The sequence below is a fragment of the Liolophura sinensis genome, chromosome 10 (assembly GCF_032854445.1).
Source record: "Liolophura sinensis isolate JHLJ2023 chromosome 10, CUHK_Ljap_v2, whole genome shotgun sequence".
NCBI lineage: Eukaryota > Metazoa > Mollusca > Polyplacophora > Chitonida > Chitonidae > Liolophura > Liolophura sinensis.
In genome coordinates this window covers 1,287,410-1,311,502 of record NC_088304.1, presented here as the reverse complement: position 1 = coordinate 1,311,502, position 24,093 = coordinate 1,287,410, and the positions used below count along the sequence as shown (strand labels likewise).

The window sequence follows — 24,093 nt, the reverse complement described above, 5'->3', positions numbered from 1 at the left end:
GTCAAATCTTGGACAAGTATGCCTGTTATGATCACTTTGACCTACATGCCGAGTGTACTGGGGTGATATTTGAAACCATGATCATATCTGGTGAAACACTTAATATCAGCATTTGTGAACATGCACCACTTTTATGTGGTGACTCTTACAGTTTTATATGGTAACACAGGAAATTTCAAATACTAAATTGCGAGTCTTTAATGTCAGTGCTTGTTTTCTGTTATTTAAATCCCATGTTTGTACAGAAAATTTGAAGTGCTTAATTTTGTACAGTATCCTTTTTGTACTGTAACATAATAAAACTGTTTCTTATACCAAATACCTATCGGGTTTCCTCCTTGATTTTGTGGCAGTTCTGTGTTGTCGGACAGCATTCTGTGTGGGACATGACTGGTGGCTGCTTATGCTATCTTTGTTTTACAGTGTATCCCCACCTTCACAATGTCAGCAGTTCTGCTTCACTCTCCTGCAGCAGACTAGGACCCTTGACTGAATTGAACAATGCCTCTAGTTCGACCCAGTTACACGTCAGTCTCATTGCTGTAAGTCATCCAAAGAAATGTCTCGACACACACATGTACTGCATCTTCAGTCAAATGTCATGACCAAGCGTTTAGCATTTTATTGCAGCACAATGACTCCGAAGCATCTCAACAATGTGACTGCTGTGAGTTCAAGTCCAGGTTGTGCTGGGTATGTCATGAATGTGAAAAGGTCTGTCAGCAATCTTCAGATGGTCATGGGTTTCCCAGAGCGCAGTTTCCTGCCATTATAATGCTGGCTGCTACCCTTTAAGTGAAATACTCTCAGGTGCGATGTAGAACTCCAATCAAATAAACAAATAAATGTTGTGTGGTTTCGTGATGGCAAGTCTGAGATGCTTTCAAGACAGATAATCTGAAGCTTCTTCACTCTAACAGTGGCCGAAACCGGCTACTTGCATTTGAATTGATTGAGGGGGCCTCCGTGGCTCAGTTGGTTAGTGCACTAGCACAGCGTAATGACCCTGGAGTCTCTCACCAATGCGGTCCCTGTGAGTTCAAGTCCAGTTCATGCTGGCTTCCTCTCCGTACCTGGGAAGGTCTGCAGCAACCTGCGGATGGTCGTGGGTTTCACCAGCCTGGTTTTCACCCACCATAAATGCTGGCCGCCGTCGTATAAGTGAAATATTCTTGAGTACGGTGCAAAACACCAATCAAATAAATAAATAAATACATTTGAATTGAACTGAAATTATCCCAATTACCTATCACATATACCAGAGATGACGGGATATGACATGCACTGCTTGGCAGGATGTACAACCCAGGATGTATGTGCTACACCATTTAGTCCAGGCAACCCAATTTCCAGCTGTCTGTGACTTGGCTGAGATGAACATATCTTTTTTTTTTCTAGGTCATCAAAGAGGATAAAAAGAAAAGTCGAAAACTGTCTAATCTGTGGTAAATATGGACCATCCCAGCAATTTTTCATGCTGAAAACATATTTACATGATCGGAAACACTATAGAAAGTGGAAAATCATGAAAGCATGCCTAAACAAAAAGGTGGATTTTCAGTTTTATTTTTATTCCATTCTTGAATTTTCAAGTTTGGGCTTGCCTGTAAACCACAAAGGGAAGTTGGTGTTCCATTATTAGCTTCCTGAAACTGTCTGCCTTGAAGCCATCTGGGACCCTGGCGGGGCTGAAAGCTTGGTGTAGCTAGAGTTGATTGGTCTTTGGCCAGTGACATTGCATGCTTACATTCTGCCCCCCTTTGATTCAGTTGAGGCTTTATGTATTGAGTATCGTTAGGCAAAGGGAGTTGATTTCCCTTGAGATCCCCTGAGATTTCCCTTGTTTCCTTCACCAATAAACCTACCCACCATCATATCAATGAAATACTCTATATGCCACAAAAAACCATACAAAAATGCATTTTTACCAGCAAACAGAAGTCATGAAAAAATAATACTTTTAGTCCTGAAACATATATTTCAGAAGTTCTTATCTTTGAAACAAATCTGAAAACACTTTTCAGAGGTGACCTGAACTTTCCAGAAAAAAGACTAACTTTGTCAAAAGCAAAGTTTTAGAAGGTCTTTTAATACCTGTTAACAGTAACTTTCAGTTTAGCGCTAAACCCCAAGGCCAAGTCATTTGAAAGTGTACTTAGCTAATGCTGATGTTAAGTCATTTTTTATATTTAAGATTTTAGCCAAATTCAGCAGCCAATACCATTTGAAAGTCAAACTATAACAGCAGTAGATTTAGTTCATGTGTAATGTGCTGTTAATTAATCGAAGACTCGGCTTAAAGTTAAATCTTGTGTTAAGTCCTAATACACCCAGGTCCAATAAGACAAACAGATAAGTTAAAACCATCTCCTGTGTGTTTTTGGTGACTGGCCTATATGTTGTCATAGCTGCACATTTGCATGTCAGAAGTCTCTGAAACATCCTGAAAATCCATTAAAACTCAATATTAGACTGATCCTCAAGTAGCTTGTCAGAGATGTGCTTACAGAAAATAACTATTTTCAAACTAAGGGTTTTGTTCTTTGACAAATAAGGGAAATTCTTATTAATTAAGTGCGTGTGACATCAGTCTAATCAGAAACCTAAATTTCTCTTTCAGTACTTTCTGAAATTCATCCAGCATATTCAGTAATCTGGCTGTCTGCGCATTTTGCATCCCTACTCCCTACCAACCCTAAATACAGAAATCGTTTATTATGTAACACTAATGCATTGTGGGAAAAAGAGCTCATAATTGTACATTTCTGGACAACAAAACTCAGCCTTTTCTCCACACTGAAAGTGATGAAACTTCAGGTGACTTAGATCTAGCCTCAGTCCAAAAAGGCCACCATATGTTATCCTACTTTAAAGGCTTTTTATGGCATAATCAGAAATTTGAAGAAAAATTCATGAAAATAGTTTTGTGCCTGGGGCTGTGATTGGAATTGACTTTGTTGCACCATTTATCTTCACTTTAAGTTTCAGATGAGTGTAGAAGACACTGTTTCGATAAGGACTATTTTGCCGGCAATTTTTGTTGGTGATGTTCCTCACCATTTTGTTATACTATCCCACAATTCCTCACTCAGGTGACAGCGCTCAAAGTTCTCCGTCCAGAAATCACTGCCTAAGAAACTCTCAGACAAAGCTAACTCATGATCAGAGACCAGGCACACTTTACAGTTCACCAGAAACTTCCCCCACCTCACAGGCTCCTGGCTCTTGTTACCTACAGCTGAGTTGCCACTGGATACGCCACAGAGATGACTGACAGCTGAGGTTATTCCATAATCTCTGAAACAGACAAAGCATGTTGTGGAGTGTATTAAAAAAACAAATCAGGTTAACTTTGATTGATCAGGCAAGATATATACATAGGTTCTCACTGCAATAAAGATTTTGTGAAAAAGATTTTAGAAATGCAATATCAAATTAATTTATGAACTCATATTCCAGTATTGGCCAGTGAAAGTGTAGAATCTCCAGTCTTTGTGGCAGTATTAAAGTTCTTGATGATGCTTGTATGACAATTTGCATAAGACCATTTGTCTTCCACCAAAAAGATGCATAGGTATAGCTCTAAGTTCCACTTGAGAAAGTTAGTCAGTAACTTGCCAAGGTCAGTTTACCACAGGCACATACAGTTTACCCATAAAGCTGATAAAACTGTCAGTGAAAATTTTTTACACATGAAAAGTCCAAAACAAGATGAGATTCAAACTGAACAAGAGTTCAGGTGAACATAGCATACGCCCCAACATATGCATTTGTTTAAAATGTATAAAAGAATACCAGCAGCATTAAGTATGACCCCTTACGGGAATGTTCATCGCAAGTGGACAAATGTGTCCACCTCAAATGAAAACTTTATGCGGAAAACAGTTGGTGTTGTAGCCCATACTCGAAATCCTTTTTATTTATATAGTATATATAAGAAAAATGGCTATCGATTACCATGACAACCGCAAAAATAGGCAAATGTGAGTCATGACACATCGCCCTGTGTGTATCTATGTATCAACCAAAAACTTAAACTCTGCATGGAAACCAGTTGGAGTTGTATCCCGGACACAAAATCATGTCTACTTATATAGTATACCCAGTATATAAGGAAATGGTAATTTGGTAACCATGATAGTACGTTAGGAAAATGGCTATGTGGTTACCATGACAATCGCGAAAATGGACAACCACGTAAATTAAAACTATATGGAAAACTGTTGGAGTTGTAGCCCAGACACAAATATTGACGGATGGACAGACAGAAAGGCTGACAGACAAAATCGCTAACACATAATACGCTTCGCCTAATGGCAGGGGCATATAAAAAGTATCAATGCTGCCAATCCTGCTTTTGATAATCCTACATGTACAGCGTATCATTCATCTATACTGAGCTATATTTAGAGGACAAAGACACAGAAACAGAAAGACCCAGCCCCCCGGGCTCTGCTCGGTTACCTCCCACCATAATGCTGCCTGCTGTCGTAAAAGTGAAATATTATTGAGTAAATAAAAAAATAAATAAAAAATAAAATCTGATATATATACGTGGCTGTACACAAAATTGTATACAAATTGGATGATACTAATTAAGTGCATTTATTGCACAGAAACTGATGGCCAATGAAACTCCTGGAAATCAGTAAATATGCATCACTTATGCGCATATCAAGGTGGTTTTTGTACTTGACCCGAGGGCTCACATACTGTGAATTTCATGATTCTCATTCGGGTAGTTTTTAAGTCCATATAAGCAATCTGGACCCCCTGACCTACAGACAAACTAAGCTATTGCTAAAAAAACCTAGATATACTCATACATTCATTAAATGTAAGAAATTGTGTGGAATTTTACTCTGACAACCTTGTACATAAACAACAACCCAGATTAAAAATACAAATATTTGAATATGGGAACCTATGAATAACATTTACCTTTTTCCTGACACACAAGCATAAAATAGATAAGGTAAGATACACACAAGCATGAAATAGATAAGGTAAGATACACACAAGCATAAAACAGATAAGGTAAGATACACACAAGCATAAAACAGATAAGGTAAGATACACACAAGTATAAAATAGATAAGGTAAGGTATACACAAGCATAAAACAGATAAGGCAAGATTTACACAAGAATAAAATAGATAAGGTAAGATACACACAGGCATAAAATAGATAAGGTAAGATATACACAAACCACACATAGTACCATTAATACATACATGTCTTCCTGAGCTTACCAGCGTTTTGTGCTTAACCTGACAGTTGTTAAATGCCGGAGCTAATTAGCAGAGCCACAGGTGTGCAAAATGTGGTAACACGAGGGAATTACAAAAATACTACATGTAGTCATGATACACCTGTTCGGCTGGCCACACGGAAAGTAGGTATTAACAGCTAATTAATTGGGTTGTAGGTCCGTGTCAATGCGTTAACAGTAATGGGAAGTAAGAGGAAATAAGTCATTACCTATGGTAGGTGTTCTAATATACCATCATCACCCACTCCACCCAACATCACCCAACCCCAGGTAAAACTAATTTTTGCCAATCACAGGACAACTTCAATCGCAATTAATTGGGCTCTGCTAATGAGACGATTAGCCCACAGACAAAGGCCTATAAGCAATTATGATCAATTATGTAACGACAGAAGCCTGAGGTACACTTAATGCACAGTAATCACTCTAGTAATACCAGTATATTGACATGTATGTGTATCCTAACACTTCAGCTGTTTCAACCGCCTCTGCAACTAGAAACATTATGAGAGAACAATGGGGTGTAGAGAAATAATTTGCACTGTTTTATGAAGCTTGCATCTTAAATGACACAAGCAAATCATTTTTAGGAAATTTTTCATAATAATTGTATATATGAATTCCACTGCTAAAAGTGCTTAAGGGTGAAGATTCACACTACATGACAAACTGAATGAGTGCCAGAGGTGGTTGACTAACACTGCACTACTATTGACAGAGAATTCAATTTAATATCCTTCCCGCCTGGGCAAACAAACAAAATTACAAAGCTGTCCACTGAAACTGTAATTTTCCATTTTTTTCAAACTTGTATCAGTAAGTCTTTAAGTCTTGAAATCAGTAAAGATTTTCAAGATTTGACCCAGATATGCATCTAAGAGACTGGGCCTGAAGTATCATTGACAATTTGGAATTCAGCGAAAATTTGAAATTTAAATCAAAAACATATTGTACTTTTTAACGTATATCTGTGTTGGAATTTGATGTTTTTACATACTAGTACATATTATGCAATGTACTGAAGTTTCATTTTTGTGCACTCAGCAAATGGGGTGGATTTCAAACAATGATTTTTTATTTTTATTTTTTAGGTCAAAACTTAAAACCTTGATATAACACAAATTCCATGCCAAGTTCCAAGGGGTTCAAATTGGGTCACATTTGTTCTCACATAAACATTTGTTAAGTGTTTCTACTGCTTGTTATATTTCAAATTTTGCCTCATGACAGAACTGATAATATCAGGTTTCTCTGGCTAAATAAATATGATAAATAATTTATGTCTTTATATCATTTAACATTTCTGTTGTTTTTTTCTGTTTAATGGTAGCTCCAACTTTTTGCCTATTATACCTATCCTAAATGTACATGTGTCTGTGAAAATCTGAAGCTTAAACTGAAAGTATATTGGCAATTGGAGATTCTCTTTCTTCTGCCGACAAGAACAGCTGCTGTTATAGATTTGTACACACTTATACATGACAGAACAATGGGCAACTGCAAAACAGGAGATAAAAAAAATCCCTTGTAAAATGGAAAACAACTGACCTGTTTACCAAACTGACACAAACACTTGGTGAGCAATGTGACAAGATTCTCTGGTTGTCATGGTAACACCACCACGCAGATTTGCTGAGTAGCTGGCAGCAGCTTCCATGCAGCTGCTCTCTGGTATCCATGAATCCCTCTGTGCATCAAGCCAGGATGCTTGAGATGCAGGTAACAGACAAGGATTAAATCAATACTGTTATTGGCCAGCACAAAGAGCCGCTAATTCCCTGCCTACTAGCTGGCCTGGCATTTGTTGTGTGTCTGTGCGGGTATGTCTATAGGGAGACGAGGCAAACATACACAATGCTGGCTGTACATGCAGCAGCGTGTGGCACCGTGATGCCATGCTGACCCTACTGACACCAAAAGGGACGGATCAACCTGATATTTACCTGGGGTTTGATGCCAATGCCTTGATGACTGCGCAGTGATGTAGACACTGACTGATACTGAGGATTGGACATATCATAACCCAACAACCTGGACATGCTGGACGAAGGCAGGCAGGTAAACCACAGTGTTTACTACACTGACCACTGTCATTTAAAAATAATCTGTAGGCTCTTAAAAAGCTGTCAGTTACATGAAGCTTAAACATCACTCTTGTGGTGCGTTATGCTGGTTGAGCACTGAGTGTATTTATTTATTTATTTACCTGATAGATGTTTGAATTAAGCCATACCATGCTAAAAGAATGTTGACGGCCAGTTTGTATGTCAGTATCAGGAATCTGAAAAAGGGCCAGCGGTGGTTTCCTTCCCTGTATTAAGCCAGGTTTCCTACAACCATAAATCTGCGAAATAATTCTTGAATACCACCAATGAAGTCAAGTATTTGACCTAAAATTTTACCCACGACAAAATTCTGCCTGATTCTGATAGTTCTATTGATCACTGGACGGTGATTGATCACAAAACAGTGATTGATCACAAGACAGTGATTGATCACAGGATGGTCGTTGATTACAGGAGGGTGTTTTCATTGTCGTTTCAAGCCATACTTAAGAATGTTTCACTTATACAACGGTATTATGGTGGGAGAAAACATTAATTTAGTTTGCCATTATGATGTGACATAGATGGTTTTGATTGGACAGGACCATTGCTATACAGTGTATGTATATCTCGTAGCCTGCATTGATATATAAACAGTATTCACTCAGCTAAACAATCAACAGCAATCAATTAAGGATCAATCTTACAACAAATCATTTTGATCAGTTAAGACATCAAAGTGACGCGTCATCAGTGAATTTTTTACTGTGGCTCCCATCACAATATGGAACTAAGCCTCTATTATGATTGGTTAATGTCTCGTAATACCTTTTGTTCTCCTCATACATTCCCTAGGATGGCCATTTCTTATTGTGATAAGAATGGCACTGTCCTTTAAGTTTTTAACTATTTGTTCGACAACTGAAGGAATGAAAAACAATCTGAATGTAGCATCCATCAGGGGGAACTGACCACATGCATAAGTGGGCATAGGTTGGCACCTTGCCCAACCTAATGCTGGCAACTCAGGTCCAAGCTGGATTGACCAGTTTAATTCTTTAAATAACTGGCTGAGTGCTATGTAACAAATCTACCCACAAATCATCACTTCAAAGGCAGAAATAAATAACAGACAACACATCTACAATAAGTCCACTACTAGAGGTAAATAAAGATACTAAAACATTAGATTTGGCGCTGAAACTTTCCTATATCATCCTATTTTCCAAGCAACCCTTAAACCACCTTTATCAGATCAATTCTGGGTCGAGGAATTTAGGTCAAATCTGACAATGGACACCCAGCAAACAATCCTGACAATGCCAGGCAGTAGGACCCTGATGACATTTCATTGATGTCATGCAGACTAATATTCCCTTCCCGGCTCATCATAATGCAGGCGTTAAATTAAAGACAGTATCAAATGTAATCACTACCAATGATGTCAGATTAAAGACAGTATCAAATGTAATCACTACTGCTGATGTCAATGTAATCACTACCACTGATGTCAGATTAAAGATTATATCAAATGTAATCATCACCACTGATGTCAGATTAAAGATTATATCAAATGTAACCATCACCACTGATGTTAGATTAAAGACTATCAGATGTAATCATCACAACTGGTCAGATTAAAGACTGTATCAAAAATGTAATCACTACTGCTGATGTCAGAATAAAGGCTGTATCAAATGTAATCATCACCACTGATGTTAGATTAAAGACTGTATCAGATGTAATCATCACAACTGACATCAGATTAAAGGCAGTATCAAATGTAACCATCACCACTGATGTCAGATTAAAGGCTGTATCAAATGTAACCATCACCATTGATGTCAGATTAAAGACTGTTTCAGATGTAATCACTACCACTGATGTCAGATTAAAGACAGTATCAAATGTAATCACTAACACTGATGTCAAATTAAAGACAGTATCAAATGTAATCACTACCACTGATGTCAGATTAAACACTGTATCAAAAATGTAATCACTACTGCTGATGTCAGAATAAAGGCAGTATCAAATGTAATCACTACCACTGACATCAGATTAAAGGCTGTATCAAATGTAATCACTACTGCTGATGTCAGAATAAAGACAGTATCAAATGTAATCACTACCACTGACATCAGATTAAAGACTGTACCAAATGTAATCACTACTGCTGATGTCAGAATAAAGGCAGTATCAAATGTAACCATCACCACTGACGTCAGATTAAAGGCTGTATCAAATGTAATCACTACTGCTGATGTCAGAATAAAGACAGTATCAAATGTAATCACTACCACTGACATCAGATTAAAGACTGTACCAAATGTAATCACTTCTGCTGATGTCAGAATAAAGGCAGTATCAAATGTAATCACTACCACTGACATCAGATTAAAGGCTGTATCAATGTAACCATCACCACTGATGTCAGATTAAAGGCTGTATCAAATGTAATCACTACCACTGATGTCAGATTAAAGGCTGTATCAAATGTAACCATCACCACTGATGTCAGATTAAAGGCTGTATCAAATGTAATCACTACCACTGATGTCAGATTAAAGACTGTATCAAAAATGTAATCACTACCACTGACATCAGATTAAAGACTGTATCAAAAATGTAATCACTACCACTGATGTCAGATTATAGGCTGTATCAAATGTAACCATCACCACTGACATCAGATTAAAGGCTGTATCAAATGTAATCACTTCTGCTGATGTCAGAATAAAGACAGTATCAAATGTAATCACTACCACTGACATCAGATTAAAGACTGTATCAAATGTAATCACTTCTGCTGATGTCAGATTAAAGACTGTATCAGATGTAATCACTACCACTGATGTCAGATTAGAGACTGTATCAGATGTAATCACTACCACTGATGTAGCCAGTACTAATGCAGACAAATAATAACTGTGAAATTCGCAGGCAGTAGAAAATATACTAGAGCTTTTGTTTGTCACTGCTATTTGCAGCAAAATAAAAATAAAAAATTGTTCAGGATATAGCATTCATTCAATTGATTAACCACCACTTTATGTCATGGTTCATTTCCTTCACTGGAAGGTTTTATTTTCAGAAACAAACAACCTTTATTATTACTGATGATAGGATAACTGTCAACATACACAAATTAGTGATGAGGGTGAAATTAATGTACCATCTCTGATGAATCGTTTTGTCACATATAATACACCTACTGTCATTTGTCACATATAATACACCTACTGTCATTTGTCACATATAATACACCTACTATCATTTGTCACATATAATACACCTACTGTCATTTGTCACATATAATACACCTACTGTCATTTGTCACGCTCAATACCTTCAGCATGTAGACAATGAAATAAAGTTAAGTTGGTAAGAGATCTTTGCTGGTTAAGGGAAGTAATGGCTGCTGTCAGAAGTCCACCAGCTCTCAGGGTCAGGTTTCAGGTTCAAATCCAGCTCTTGCTAATTTTGCCAGTAAGGCAGATGAGATAGCTGGCAGATGAGATAGCTGGCAGATGAGATAGCTGGCAGATGAGATAGCTGGCTACTGAGATAGCTGGCTGATGAGATAGCTGGCTGATGAGATGCCTGGCTGATGAGATACCTGGCTGATGAGATACCTGGCTGATGAGATGCCTGGCTGATGAGATACCTGGCTACTGTATTTCACCTAAAGCGCATTTAACACAACAAGTACATTTATACTTGATTCTAATGGATTCAGTTACCTTACAGTGCCACTTAGGGGTTTTTTTGTGAATTTTTAATGATATGTTATAAGAAATATAAACAGAAGTGTTTGCATCAAAAGTATTGATCTTCATGGCTTAATTCATATGCTTCTGAAAGTGCACTTTTACCTATCAAAGTTTCGATGAAATACTTACAGTATTTATAGTACAATGTATATCAATACACTCTGCCACATTTTGTGCATGTAGCTCTTTTGTTTAAGTTATTACTTTCAAATAATCCATGCAAATAAATCAAACACACAGACCTCCTGACTGTATGTAGTCGATGTATGATTGACAATCATAATTGCTTCAATATTTAATTCAAAAAGTTTGATTTTACTGGTCAAAATGATCCAGCATGAAGAATGCTGCTCTTGAATTCAGTAAATTCCGATGTTACCTGAACTTTGTTCCTTAAAGGCACTTACAAGTTGACAGAGTAACATCACAAAGTTACATTGTTAGAATGTACATGAAAACATTTGTAAAAATAAATCAGAAATTGGTGTCCATAAAGAAACTTTGTGATTTTACCTGAACTATTTATAAATGAAATACCACTAAGCCATACTAACTAGAGGCCTGTTTCCACTGCAGATATATGCCAGCTGACTGTCTACAGATCTACTTTGGCGGCCTGGAACCAGCATGACCAGATGACAACTGATCACATCTTATACTGGTCATTACACTGCTTAGATCACTTCAGCACGCTCCCAAAGTGACATTATCATCAGCAAGCCTTGGACAAATTCTACTAGTCATACTTTTACCCAATATCGTTCTGGACAGTTGAAGCCAACATGATACGACTGACCAGTAGTTTTGGTCACTGATGCCATCCATGTGTTGAGTCACCATGATTTTGTCATGATAATTAACCAAAACTTATGTTTGGACAGTAACAGTCGTGGTGATTTGAACAGCTATTGGTAGTTGTATGAAACCACGTCTGTGACTGGATACTATCTTACTTTAACCTGGCTCTTGTTTGAACATTCGATCCGCAATGCCATTTGTGTCGCGGCTGCGTCAGTGGGTGGCGGACTACACCACTCCTTACCGCACACACGAGAAGGATCAGCAGAGTGTCGTGTGTGATTCGCTTATGACAGAACTTGACTTCCGAATCAAGGAGCTGGAAGAGTACTACATGGCGCGTGACCGGGAGGAGAAACAACAAAGCGCAAGCGCTGTCGATTACAGCTGGCTGGCATCAACGCCCTCTCCCAAAACATTTGAAATTCCTCAGCTGGAAAGATTAGAACTCGAGGAACTGTGCTACAAAGTCAAGGCCTCTGAGTGCAGCCGAATCATCGGCACTTTCCGTGATGCATTAGTCGCTGAGCCACCTGTGGACAAACTTCCACGGATTTTGCGATCGGCGGTCATCCAGGTCATAGAGGAGCGCCCCAAAGAGGAGACGCTGACCGACTGGGTGACCAAAAGGACTGCCAGTTTGACCAGTCTGCGTATGAGCGTACGGCCAAACCCCAAAGTGACCCCACTGGACGATGAGCAGTATGATGATATGGAAAAGCAGGGCACCCAGTTACAAACCATGGGGCCAAGCAGCCAGACTTTCTTAACAGTTTTTCACGGAAACGAAAACGAAGAAACATCAATAGAAATCTGAAATTGCAACTAGTGTCAGTGAAAATTATAACATTGCATGTATGTATTGGCTTACATATGAAAAGTATTGTATAACGCTGTTCCTCAGAAATGTGAACAAATGAAAGCCTCATTTGGAAACAAATAAAAATGGCTATTGATGGTTCTGAAATGATATGTGAAGGAATATTCATAATACAGGATTAACTTGCTTTGCATTGTTATCTGCCGTTTTAATTCAAAAATGTCAACATTGCATGAAAGAGTTTAGAGTATGGAAAGCATGTACATAATCAGGGGCCATTTTTACAACGCTTTGTAAATCAGTTTATCAAAACTTTTCTCGTAAATCACATCGCCTTATGGACTACAACCTAGGCAATGTCTTCTACAAAAAAAGTTACGAGAAATATGTCTTACGAACATTTGTGAAAGCAGCCCCTGACTAGCATACTGAAACAGAATGCCTGAAGCAGTGTATGGTTTTGTGAAAATTGTTTTATCCAGGGACAAGGTGTGTATGTAGATAGATCATTAAACATGCTTCCTGATGTTATGCTCACTCGCACATGACACACACTGCCATTGCCCATTTCCAGTTAGATTCATTGCTAGCTGACATACGACTTCATGTAGTAGGTAGAAAACATGTCATGCAGACAACCGGTCTAAAGTCAGCCGATTTAAGTGCACTTTCTAGAAGTTGATATTTGTATGGTTGAAACTATCCTAGAGGTACATGTATGTGTATTGTAGCAATTAACCAGTACTGATGAGGTCTAAACATTCTAAAATGCACTGGAAGACGAATCTTTGATTATGACATGTTCAAACAAAATCACTCCAAGATTAATTCACCTCCCAATGTACAACAGATGAGTAAGTTTATAATGGCCGCTTATCAAATCAAACTTTCAGCAAATTCCAACCACTTGAAGGTGGTCAAATCTACAGTATTAAGCACATATAACTGACCGTCACTATCAGCTAGGTACCATCTGTGCACAGGGTATATAAATCCTGAATTGACTTCATCAGCACATGTAGAGATGGCTCTATTGTCTGATGAGTTGCCCGCTGAGTTTGATGACTGGTGTTTAGTGAATTGAGTATGTCAGATTGTTCAACAAGTTAGATTGGTCTGTTGTTCAGTGAGTTAGAATTGGCTCTAGTGTTCACAGAGTTGGATGACTGTTGTTCAGTGAGTTAGAACTGGCTCTCTTGTACAATGAGCGAGATGACTGTTGTCCTGTGAGCTAGAACTGAGTTTATCAGATTGTTCAACAAGTTAAGTTGTGCAGTACTGAGTTAGAATTGGTTCTAGTGTTCATGGAATTGGATGACTATTGTGGGTCTACAGTATTAAAGGTAAGGTTGACTCTATTGTTCAAAGAGTTGGATGACTGTTGTTCAGTGAGTTTAGCACAGGCTCTATGTTCAATGAGTTAGACTGCTCTGCTGTTCACTGAGCTCTTTATGGTTCCATAGATTGCTGAGGAAGATTGCTCCGCTGTTCATTAAGCAATATCTATGGTTCCATAGATTGCTGAGTTAGATTGCCCTGCTGTTCACTGAGCTCTTTATGGTTCCATAGATTGCTGAGTTAGATTGCCCTGCTGTTCACTGAGCTCTTTATGGTTCCATAGATTGCTGAATTAGATTGCCCTGTTGTTCACTGAGCTCTTTATGGTTCCATAGATTGCTGAATTAGATTGCCTTGCTGTTCACTGAGCTCTTTATGGTTCCATAGATTGCTGAGTTAGATTGCCCTGCTGTTCACTGAGCTCTTTATGGTTCCATAGATTGCTGAGTTAGATTGCCCTGCTGTTCACTGAGCTCTTTATGGTTCCATAGATTGCTGAGTCAGATTGCCCTGCTGTTCACTGAGCTCTTTATGGTTCCACAGATTGTTGAGTTAGATTGCCCTGCTGTTCACTGAGCTCTTTATGGTTCCATAGATTGCTGAGTTAGACTGCTCTGCTGTCCACTTATAGAGTTATAGATATATGTCTGTTTAGTTGACAGTTACATGTGGAAGGCTCTGTCGATCTATCTCAAGTAGTGAGTAATTAAACAAGTAAAATGAAAATTTCTGGATATACTGAGCTAAATAGTTCTGTTTGATGGCCCTATCATTCCATGTTTGGTAAATAGCCTGTTGTTGACCTATAAGATTGTTCAGTTCTGTTCTTTAATGAGCAAAATGACTAAGTTGTCAGTAACCCATACACTGGCAATACTGCCATAGATGCAAATACTGGCAGGAAAAACAAAGGATGAAAAATGTTATCCACCAAGTATTACATGTACATGTACAAACCAAGCTTCCAACAAAATTCCACAATTCTGGTTAAAGCCAGAATATGCCTTCTTTTCCTAAAATTTATGAAACACTTTCAAAAAGCTGTGGTTAATGTTTTAAAACTGTCTCAGAAGTAATGTCATCATATCTTATATATATCAATGAATATCATCAATTCAATCATAATATTAAAGACTACTAGTGATATCCAACCAACTAAGAAACACTGATGAATCCAGAATCCGGCAAGCAACGATCGCATTTTTCATATCCATTTTCCTTCCCATTTAACAAGGAACATAAATAAAAGACTACATTTCTGTTTTTTTTCCCGAAAAAACTAAACAATCATAAAATGATTGAAAGCATTGGCACTTTTAATGGCTTTTATCTCATTTCAGTTTTGAAGCTCCTAGCTCAGGTCAGCCTGTATTGTATATTTTATATTTCACAGAATTTCAGTGTTTTGCCATCACACTCCAAGGCCACCTTCCAGTGATCAACCTTCCAGTGATCAACCTTCCAAACCTACCTTTTAAATTAGACAAAGATAAAAAACAAAAGAATTATTAAGTCCCCAGGTAAAAGCTTTGCATGGCATCTGTACATATGTTATTCCTGTCTGGCAGCCTGTGATGCTGAGAAACTGACAAATAAACACACCCTAAACCTCACCATTACCAACTTCCTGACTTTGTTTTGTACATGTATACATATTTTTCAGTGCAAATTATGCATACAGTTATTAAGAAAATGACACCAAAATTGATATGTTTGTGTCACTGAAGTTGCAAGCTTGACACAGCTATGTGGATTGTTTCTCTACATCCTATAGTTCTCTAAGAATGTTTCAAAATATTGGTTGCAGAGGCAGTTGAAAAGGTTGAAGAATTTGGGTAGTTGGAGGAATCCGGATTGAATGGGGTAAACCACCCACCTTGGGCAAGTTACTGACAAACTTTTCCATGTGTGAGGTACTTGCGGGTGAATCCTCATCACAGCAAGAAAAAAATCTGTGAATCACACTGAGTGCATCACTCATGAATCACCATCATGGCCAGAAAACTTAATTACAAATGATTTATCACAGTCAGAATCTGAGTTTTCATGACTGGCTGAAAATGGTAGATCACATAATGTTCCAGGGCTAAAAATTGAAGAAAGTTCAGTGTGGATCACAGTCAGAATCTGAGTTTTCATGACTGGCTGAAAATGGTAGATCACATAATGTTCTAGGGCTAAAAATTGCAGAAAGTTCAGTGTGGATCACAGTCAGAATCTGAGTTTTCATGACTGGCTGAAAATGGTAGATCACATAATGTTCCAAGGCTAAAAATTGCAGAAAGTTCAGTGTGGATCACAGTCAGAATCTGGGTTTTCATGACTGGCTGAAAATGGTAGATCACATAATGTTCCAAGGCTAAAAATTGCTGAAAGTTCAGTGTGGATCAAAGTCAGAATCTGAGTTTTCATGACAGGCTGAAAATGGTAGATCACATAATGTTCCAGGGCTAAAAATTGCAGAAAGTTCAGTGTGGATCAAAGTCAGAATCTGAGTTTTCATGACAGGCTGAAAATGGTAGATCACATAATGTTCCAAGGCTAAAAATTGCTGAAAGTTCAGTGTGGATCAAAGTCAGAATCTGAGTTTTCATGACAGGCTGAAAATGGTAGATCACATAATGTTCCAAGGCTAAAAATTGCAGAAAGTTCAGTGTGGATCACAGTCAGAATCTGAGTTTTCATGACTGGCTGAAAATGGTAGATCACATAATGTTCCAGGGCTAAAAATTGCTGAAAGTTCAGTGTGGATCACAGTCAGAATCTGAGTTTTCATGACTGGCTGAAAATGGTAGATCACATAATGTTCTAGGGCTAAAAATTGCAGAAAGTTCAGTGTGGATCACAGTCAGAATCTGAGTTTTCATGACTGGCTGAAAATGGTAGATCACATAATGTTCCAAGGCTAAAAATTGCAGAAAGTTCAGTGTGGATCACAGTCAGAATCTGAGTTTTCATGACAGGCTGAAAATGGTAGATCACATAATGTTCCAAGGCTAAAAATTGCTGAAAGTTCAGTGTGGATCAAAGTCAGAATCTGAGTTTTCATGACAGGCTGAAAATGGTAGATCACATAATGTTCCAGGGCTAAAAATTGCAGAAAGTTCAGTGTGGATCAAAGTCAGAATCTGAGTTTTCATGACAGGCTGAAAATGGTAGATCACATAATGTTCCAAGGCTAAAAATTGCTGAAAGTTCAGTGTGGATCAAAGTCAGAATCTGAGTTTTCATGACAGGCTGAAAATGGTAGATCACATAATGTTCCAAGGCTAAAAATTGCAGAAAGTTCAGTGTGGATCACAGTCAGAATCTGAGTTTTCATGACAGGCTGGAAATGGTAGATCACATAATGTTCCAAGGCTAAAAATTGCTGAAAGTTCAGTGTGGATCACAGTCAGAATCTGAGTTTTCATGACAGGCTGAAAATGGTAGATCACATAATGTTCCAAGGCTAAAAATTGCTGAAAGTTCAGTGTGGATCACAGTCAGAATCTGAGTTTTCATGACTGGCTGAAAATGGTAGATCACATAATGTTCCAAGGCTAAAAATTGCAGAAAGTTCAGTGTGGATCAAAGTCAGAATCCAAATACTTTGGAGCACTTTCTGAGTGTAATTATTGTGGAGCACACGTTGAGCCTGAAAATTTTGGAGCACATACTAAGTCTGAAAACTGTTCCATTCTGAGCGTAATTATTGTGGAGCACACGTTGAGCCTGAAAATTTTGGAGCACATACTAAGTCTGAAAACTGTTCCATTCTGAGCGTAATTATTGTGGAGCACACGTTGAGCCTGAAAATTTTGGAGCACATACTAAGTCTGAAAACTGTTCCATTCTGAGCGTAATTATTGTGGAGCACACGTTGAGCCTGAAAATTTTGGAGCACATACTAAGTCTGAAAACTGTTCCATTCTGAGTGTAATTATTGTGGAGCACACGTTGAGCCTGAAAATTTTGGAGCACATACTAAGTCTGAAAACTGTTCCATTCTGGGCGTAATTATTGTGGAGCACACGTTGAGCCTGAAAATTTTGGAGCACATACTAAGTCTGAAAACTGTTCCATTCTGAGTGTAATTATTGTGGAGCACACGTTGAGCCTGAAAATTTTGGAGCACATACTAAGTCTGAAAACTGTTCCATTCTGAGCCTGAAAATTGTGGAACGCAGTCTGAGCCTAAAAACTGTGGAGTACACACTGAGCATGTAAATTGTGGAGCACATGCTGAGCTTGAAAATTTGTGGCACACACACTGACCCTGAAATTTTTTTATCACATTCTGAGCCTGAAAATTGTGGATCACAGTCTGAGCCTGATAACTGTGCATCACAGTCTGAGCCAAAAAATTGTGGATCACAGTCTGAGCCTGATAATTGAAAAGCAGAGAAGGAGCCTGAAAACTGTGGAGCATAGTGTAAGCCTGAAAATTGTGGAGCTGCTGGAGCTGAAAATTGTAGAGCTAACTGAGCCTGAAAATTGTGGATCACATTCTGAGCTTGATAATTGTGGGACACAGTCTGAGCCTGATGATTGAGGAACACAGTCTGAGCCTGGAAATTGTGGAGCAGTTTGGGTCTGAAAATTGTGGATCACATTTTGCGCCTGATAATTGTGGATCACACTCTGGGCCTAATAACTGTGGAGCACAGTCTGAACCTGAAAATGTTGGATCACTGAGCCTGATAATTGAGGAGCACAGCCTGAGCCTGAAAATTGTGGAGCACAGTCTGAGCCTGAAATTGTGAATCACATTCTCAGCCTGATAATTGTGGAGCACAGTCTGAGCCTGAAATTGTGAATCACATTCTGAGACAGATAATTGTGGAGCACAGTCTAAGCCTGATAATTGAAGGGCACAGCCTGAGCCTGAAAATTGTGGAGGACAGTCTGAGCCTGAAAATTGTGGAGCACAGTTTGAGCCTGAAAATTGTGGAGCACAGTTTGAGCCTAAAAATTGTGAATCACATTCTGAGTCTGATAATTGTGGAGCACAGTCTGAGCCTGAAATTGTGAATCACATTCTGAGTCAGATAATTGTGGAGCAGAGTTTGAGCCTTAAAATTGTGGAGCACAGTCTAAGCCTGATAATTTTTGGAGCAGAGTTTGAGCCTGAAAATTGTGGAGCACAGCCTGAGCCTGAAAACTGTGGAGCAGTCTGAGCCTGAAAATTGTGAAGCACAGTCTGAGCCTGAAAATTGTGGAGCACAGCCTGAGCCTGAAAACTGTGGAGCAGTCTGAGCCTGAAAATTGTGGATCACATTCTGAGCTTGATAATTGTGGACACACTCTGAATCTGAAAATTGTGGAGCACAGTCTGAGTCTCAGTCTCTCCATATAACATGTACTTACCCTGGCGTATCTTTGCATGTTTCGGTCCCTTCTTCACCTGAAACTCCTGATGGGACAGAAGCTGTCCGCAGTTTGGACAGAGGTACACCCTTAAACATCACCTGCAAAGCAGAAAACAATGAAAAACATCACATTTGTAAAATTGTAATGTAAAAAATGTAACCGTGATGTAAAATTGACATCCTTGTTTTAAAACATGATTCGAGACACCACAACATGAATCTGTGCACAAAATTTGAAGCAGTAATGAGAATCATTAAACATAGAAAACTTCTGTGTGGATCCAGATGGTTTTCAAATTTAAGCTGAACACTAAAATTTGATCAAAATCGAGCAATATTTGGAGCAGTTATTGTACAGAAATAAAACTGTGATGAAAATGCATAAAGACTAAGACAAAAATTAATACTTGCAGTAGTGTGCGATATATAAATATTGCGTGTAAAGTTCTCAAGAAAACTGGCTGGAAAAGGTGGAGGAAACATAAAAATGACATAAATTTCAGATGAAAGAGTTGGAAAAAATACTTGTGTATAGGGCCTTCTACCTTTTTTTTCTTTAATGAGAAAAAGCCATTTGAAAACAATGTTTGTGTGGTGAATATTATTGCCTCAGCACAATAATGTTCTAAATGAAGATGTAGCGAACGTATAATAAATATATTTGTGCTATAATTTTGTCTTTTCAGCTAACAGAAACCCAAAGTGTTCAACCCAAGTTTTAACCATATTTGTATTTTTAATATATTCATAAATATTATCATAATTTAGATTAAATGCATGTGTTTGGATATAAACAACAAATTTATTAGATATGCATCACATCCTTTTTTATGCAAAGATCATAAATACCAAGAGGTGGTCCCAAATACCCACCATGCAAAAATATTTCCAAGTACCCTGTCGTCTTGAAAACAAATATCAAAAATAATATTAAAAACCAAATTTGCAAATATCTTTTCACGCTCTTTCATTCGATATTTGCATTATTTTTTATGTTTTCTTCACCTTTAAGTTGCTACAACTGAGATTCCAACTTTCCGCCAATCATTTCAAACTTAAATGAAATTGACACATGCAGGTAACCACTGACATTGTCTTAACAGCCTCACCGTATCATAGGCAGCCTGTTTCTTGACCTTCACCCCAGTCACCTTTGACACCCAGCCTGTCGGGGTTTTAAATGTGCCCTCCCTAGAGTGAATACGGCCATCCTGCATCACAGACCCTCTATGGCAGACACCCTGTTCAAAATGCAATGTACTTCACTCACTCACTCTTTTTTGATTAGAGAGTAACCCCATTCTCAGCTGGAAGAGTAGAGACCATCCCAGATGTTGCATCATGCCAGATGTTCGGTGTCCCAACACCCTTTCTAGTGAGGATGTTCATACTCTTCCATTTATGGGAAAAGTATAACTGTGGGACTGTTTAATTACATCATGTAATGGTTGAACTCATGTAACTAATGTCTGGTACATCTGGTGGACCTATCTGCAACAGTGTTGATTATGACTGGTCTGTCCATGAATGCTCGTGAGATCGGTGCATTTGAGCTGTCGGTGTGTCGAAGTTTTCAACAGAATGAAAACGGTCCATAATTCTGCTGAAAATAGTTGCAATGGTCTAAAACCCTAATTAGTCAAGCTACTTGCTAATTTTCAATTCAGAATGAAAGAGTCATTTAGAAAAAAGGTCCAGAAAACTAGCAACTATTAAGGTCTTACATGTGACATACATGTAGATACACAGGTAAACTACAATGAGTGTCATCACCAGACCTTTGGGCCAATTTTAATTGTTGTTTTACTGGCAGAATAATTCTTTTTCGAAGTCAAAGGAGTGAATGAAAATAAAAATTGTACTTGAAAATAATCTAATTTGCATCCTGTTGAGGATATGTATACATGCTCAACAAGTCTTGATAAACACAAAAAACACATTAAGACTGGACAAGGAACAAAAGGGTGCATTATTAGTTTTATTTTATAAATTTTTTTTTCTTTTCACATTGAAATTCACAAATTCAAGTTAGTGTCACCTTTTTGTCACCAAGGTCCCACAAGCAGTGACAGTGGGGAAATTCACAAATTCCCCATCCGGTTTTGCATGCACACCTCTTACATGTATGTTCCAGCAATAGAAAGGCCAGTTGCTTTTACTAACCTCTTGACTGCGGCCCTGTCTCCCCAACCCCACCCAATCCCCACCCCCAATAGAGTACAGACATTCATTCAGCTGAACACAGCTGATCTACGCTGATTCCACTGGCACAAGTATATTTAACAATGAGCCTGGCCTGGTTGTATGTTGGGAGTTACAGTTTTTTGATCTACACACGATCAAGTCAAGTATTGATTTTCAAGCAGGTCAGGAAAGCTCATTTCTGGTAACGAATAGCCTTTTTTCGTTTTCAATTTTTTTTTCCTTTTTCAATTTTTTTTTTCTTTCTTTTCACGTAATTACATTAGCCAAGATTAAAGGGAGCCAGTATTTTTTTTTCCAAATAACTTGATTTACTTAAATTCAACCAGAAATAAGATCTTCCTCATCTTACAGCATCAAAAGCAGTGCCAAGAACCAGAGAGATGCAATCAAGCTATGAAAGATTGAGCGGAAATGGTCGGAAGAGAGGTTCATCATCAAAATCTTGACACTCATCAGAAAAAATCAACCCACAGTTTCTTCCCCTTTAGTATAAAATTTGATCATGTAAATCAAGTATTGGAGTTTTATGATTTTGGATGCAAATTTTGGTATTGTTATCATGGCTAAAATGAGTTACTCTAATTCTTCAACCCTTTTTGCATGATTACAAGGTGTTTATTCAAGCACATTTCTGCGAGCATTATTCTGTGTAGAGTGATAAAATCATACTTTTTGTGAAGCCCTGGAATTGGCCAATCCAATCTATGTAGGTATGTCTTTAAAATCACATTAAAAAATGTACATAAATTGCACAGAAAGTTGCATTTTTATATAGGAAAATGTTGAGGAATTACAAAACTAGTGTTCGTGGAATTACAGCTGTGGAATATTATATAGCAGTAAGCTCCACTAAACTCTGAAGACAAGAATTAAAAACAAAAGATAAATTTTAAACCACAAAAATTCAGATATCTGAAATACCCCCATTCCCTAACATTTCCAAGAAGAGAAAGAAAGAAAATGAAAATAAAAATATTAATCAATACAGTCATTATTATTTAGAATGTGGATGTTTAGATGATATAAAAGATGTACACAAGGTTTCAGGAAAATTGGTGCAATACTTTAGTAAAAGTTGCATCAAGGACAAAATCTGCATATATGAAGATACATTATTGCACTACGTACCTGAATGGGAGTAGTTATTGAAACTATTAAGCGTGCACAAGTTTAGATGTGTAGGGAAGATGAATTCTGAGTTTCATGGAAACAGGTTCAGTACAATAGGAAGAGTTGAATGGAAGGCACTGTTACACAAGTCCTAAATGGGCGATTATACTTCGGCAAAATCAGATTATAGGCAAGATGTATGCTAAGTTTCATCAAAATCGCACAATATTCTGTAGGTTTTTCATACAAAATTGCAGGATATTAAGACCCCATTCCATCTCAGTTTCTCTGTTGAGTCATCACAAGTTAAACAGTGTTATAAATGAATTTCTGCTAGAAGTCAACCAGACCCTTATACCCAATACGAAGCTTTTAAGTAGGAACGCTATGACATCATAGGGAAGTCCCTTTGCGTAATGATGTTGTCACCTTATGCCATGTTGGGGCAAATGCATTTTAACATGGGCAGGTATATTATATCAGTATTATTCATAATCAATGAATTTAAAATCTGAAATATTTATGTTAGAGGCTTTGCAGGATTTGCAGATTTAAGCATACAATTGATATCAAAAATGATGATAAAATTTGTTTGTGTCACTAAAGCTTCATAAAACAAATTAGTTTTCTTCTCTATATAGTCTAGCTCTCTCGGAATGTTTCAAAATTTTGGTTGCAGAGGCAGTTGAAAATGCTCTTGCTGGACTAGCAGCAGCGTCGAGTCTGGTGAGGATCGCCAGCTCTTGCTGGACTAGCAGCAGCTTTGAGTCTGGTGAGGATCGCCAGCTCTTGCTGGACTAGCAGCAGCTTTGGATCTGGTGAGGATTGCCAGCTCTTGCTGGACTAGCAGCAGCTTTGGGTCTGGTGAGGATCGCCAGCTCTTGCTGAACTAGCAGCAGCTTTGAGTCTGGTGAGGATCGCCAGCTCTTGCTGGACTAGCAGCAGCTTTGGGTCTGGTGAGGATCACCAGCTCTTGCTGGACTAGCAGCAGCTTTGAGTCTGGTGAGGATAGCCAGCTCTTGCTGGACTAGCAGCAGCTGTGGGTCTGGTGAGGATTGCCAGCTCTTTCTGGACTAGCAGCGGCTTTGAGTCTGGTGAGGATTGCCAGCTCTTGCTGGACTAGCAGCGGCTTTGGGTCTGGTGATTATCGCCAGCTCTTGCTGGACTAGCAGCGGCTTTGGGTCTGGTGAGGATCGCCAGCCAGTGTAAACTGTTAAAACTGTATATATACATGTAATGAAAATAGCTGAGGTGTTGTTTTTTTAGGTTTACCTTGATAGTGAGTGTGAGATTCCCCTGGCCTGATCTCAGCAAACCCTTCTCCATCAACTCCATGACACTGTCGAGTCTGGTGCTCAGGTACTCGCTAGATTTCATACGC

At 38.3% G+C, this 24,093-nt stretch overlaps 2 protein-coding genes across 3 annotated transcripts; one reads left to right on the top strand and one right to left on the bottom strand.

Moving 5' to 3' along the window:
- Positions 1-1,602: 1,602 nt before the first annotated feature.
- LOC135476817 (uncharacterized) lies at positions 1,603-24,090 on the bottom strand. 2 transcript variants are annotated; one of them, XM_064756947.1, is made up of 4 exons: positions 23,985-24,090; positions 20,507-20,638; positions 19,396-19,496; positions 1,603-3,297 (listed from the first exon to the last, which is right to left on the bottom strand). In XM_064756947.1, the coding sequence occupies exons 1-4, from the start codon at positions 24,087-24,089 to the stop codon at positions 3,054-3,056; spliced, it is 582 nt and encodes a 193-aa protein (XP_064613017.1). In that variant the 5' UTR covers position 24,090; the 3' UTR covers positions 1,603-3,053. The 2 variants fall into 2 exon arrangements, with proteins under 2 accessions (XP_064613017.1, XP_064613018.1); XM_064756948.1 differs by lacking the exon at positions 1,603-3,297 and adding an exon at positions 7,225-7,602.
- LOC135476816 (protein RD3-like) lies at positions 11,876-14,843 on the top strand. Its single transcript, XM_064756946.1, has one exon. The coding sequence runs from the start codon at positions 12,079-12,081 to the stop codon at positions 12,703-12,705; it is 627 nt and encodes a 208-aa protein (XP_064613016.1). The 5' UTR covers positions 11,876-12,078; the 3' UTR covers positions 12,706-14,843.
- Positions 24,091-24,093: the final 3 nt, after the last annotated feature.

Excerpts from the sequence above, each read along its gene's own strand:
- LOC135476816 (XM_064756946.1), top strand. The coding sequence starts at position 12,079 with ATGCCATTTGTGTCGCGGCTGCGTCAGTGGGTGGCGGACTACACCACT.
- LOC135476817 (XM_064756947.1), bottom strand. The coding sequence starts at position 24,089 with ATGAAATCTAGCGAGTACCTGAGCACCAGACTCGACAGTGTCATGGAG. Across the intron at positions 19,497-20,506 it reads AACAGGCTGCCTATGATACG|GTGATGTTTAAGGGTGTACC; the intron begins GTGAGGCTGTTA and ends TCTGCTTTGCAG. Across the intron at positions 3,298-19,395 it reads ACATGCAAAGATACGCCAGG|AGATTATGGAATAACCTCAG; the intron begins GTAAGTACATGT and ends TGTCTGTTTCAG.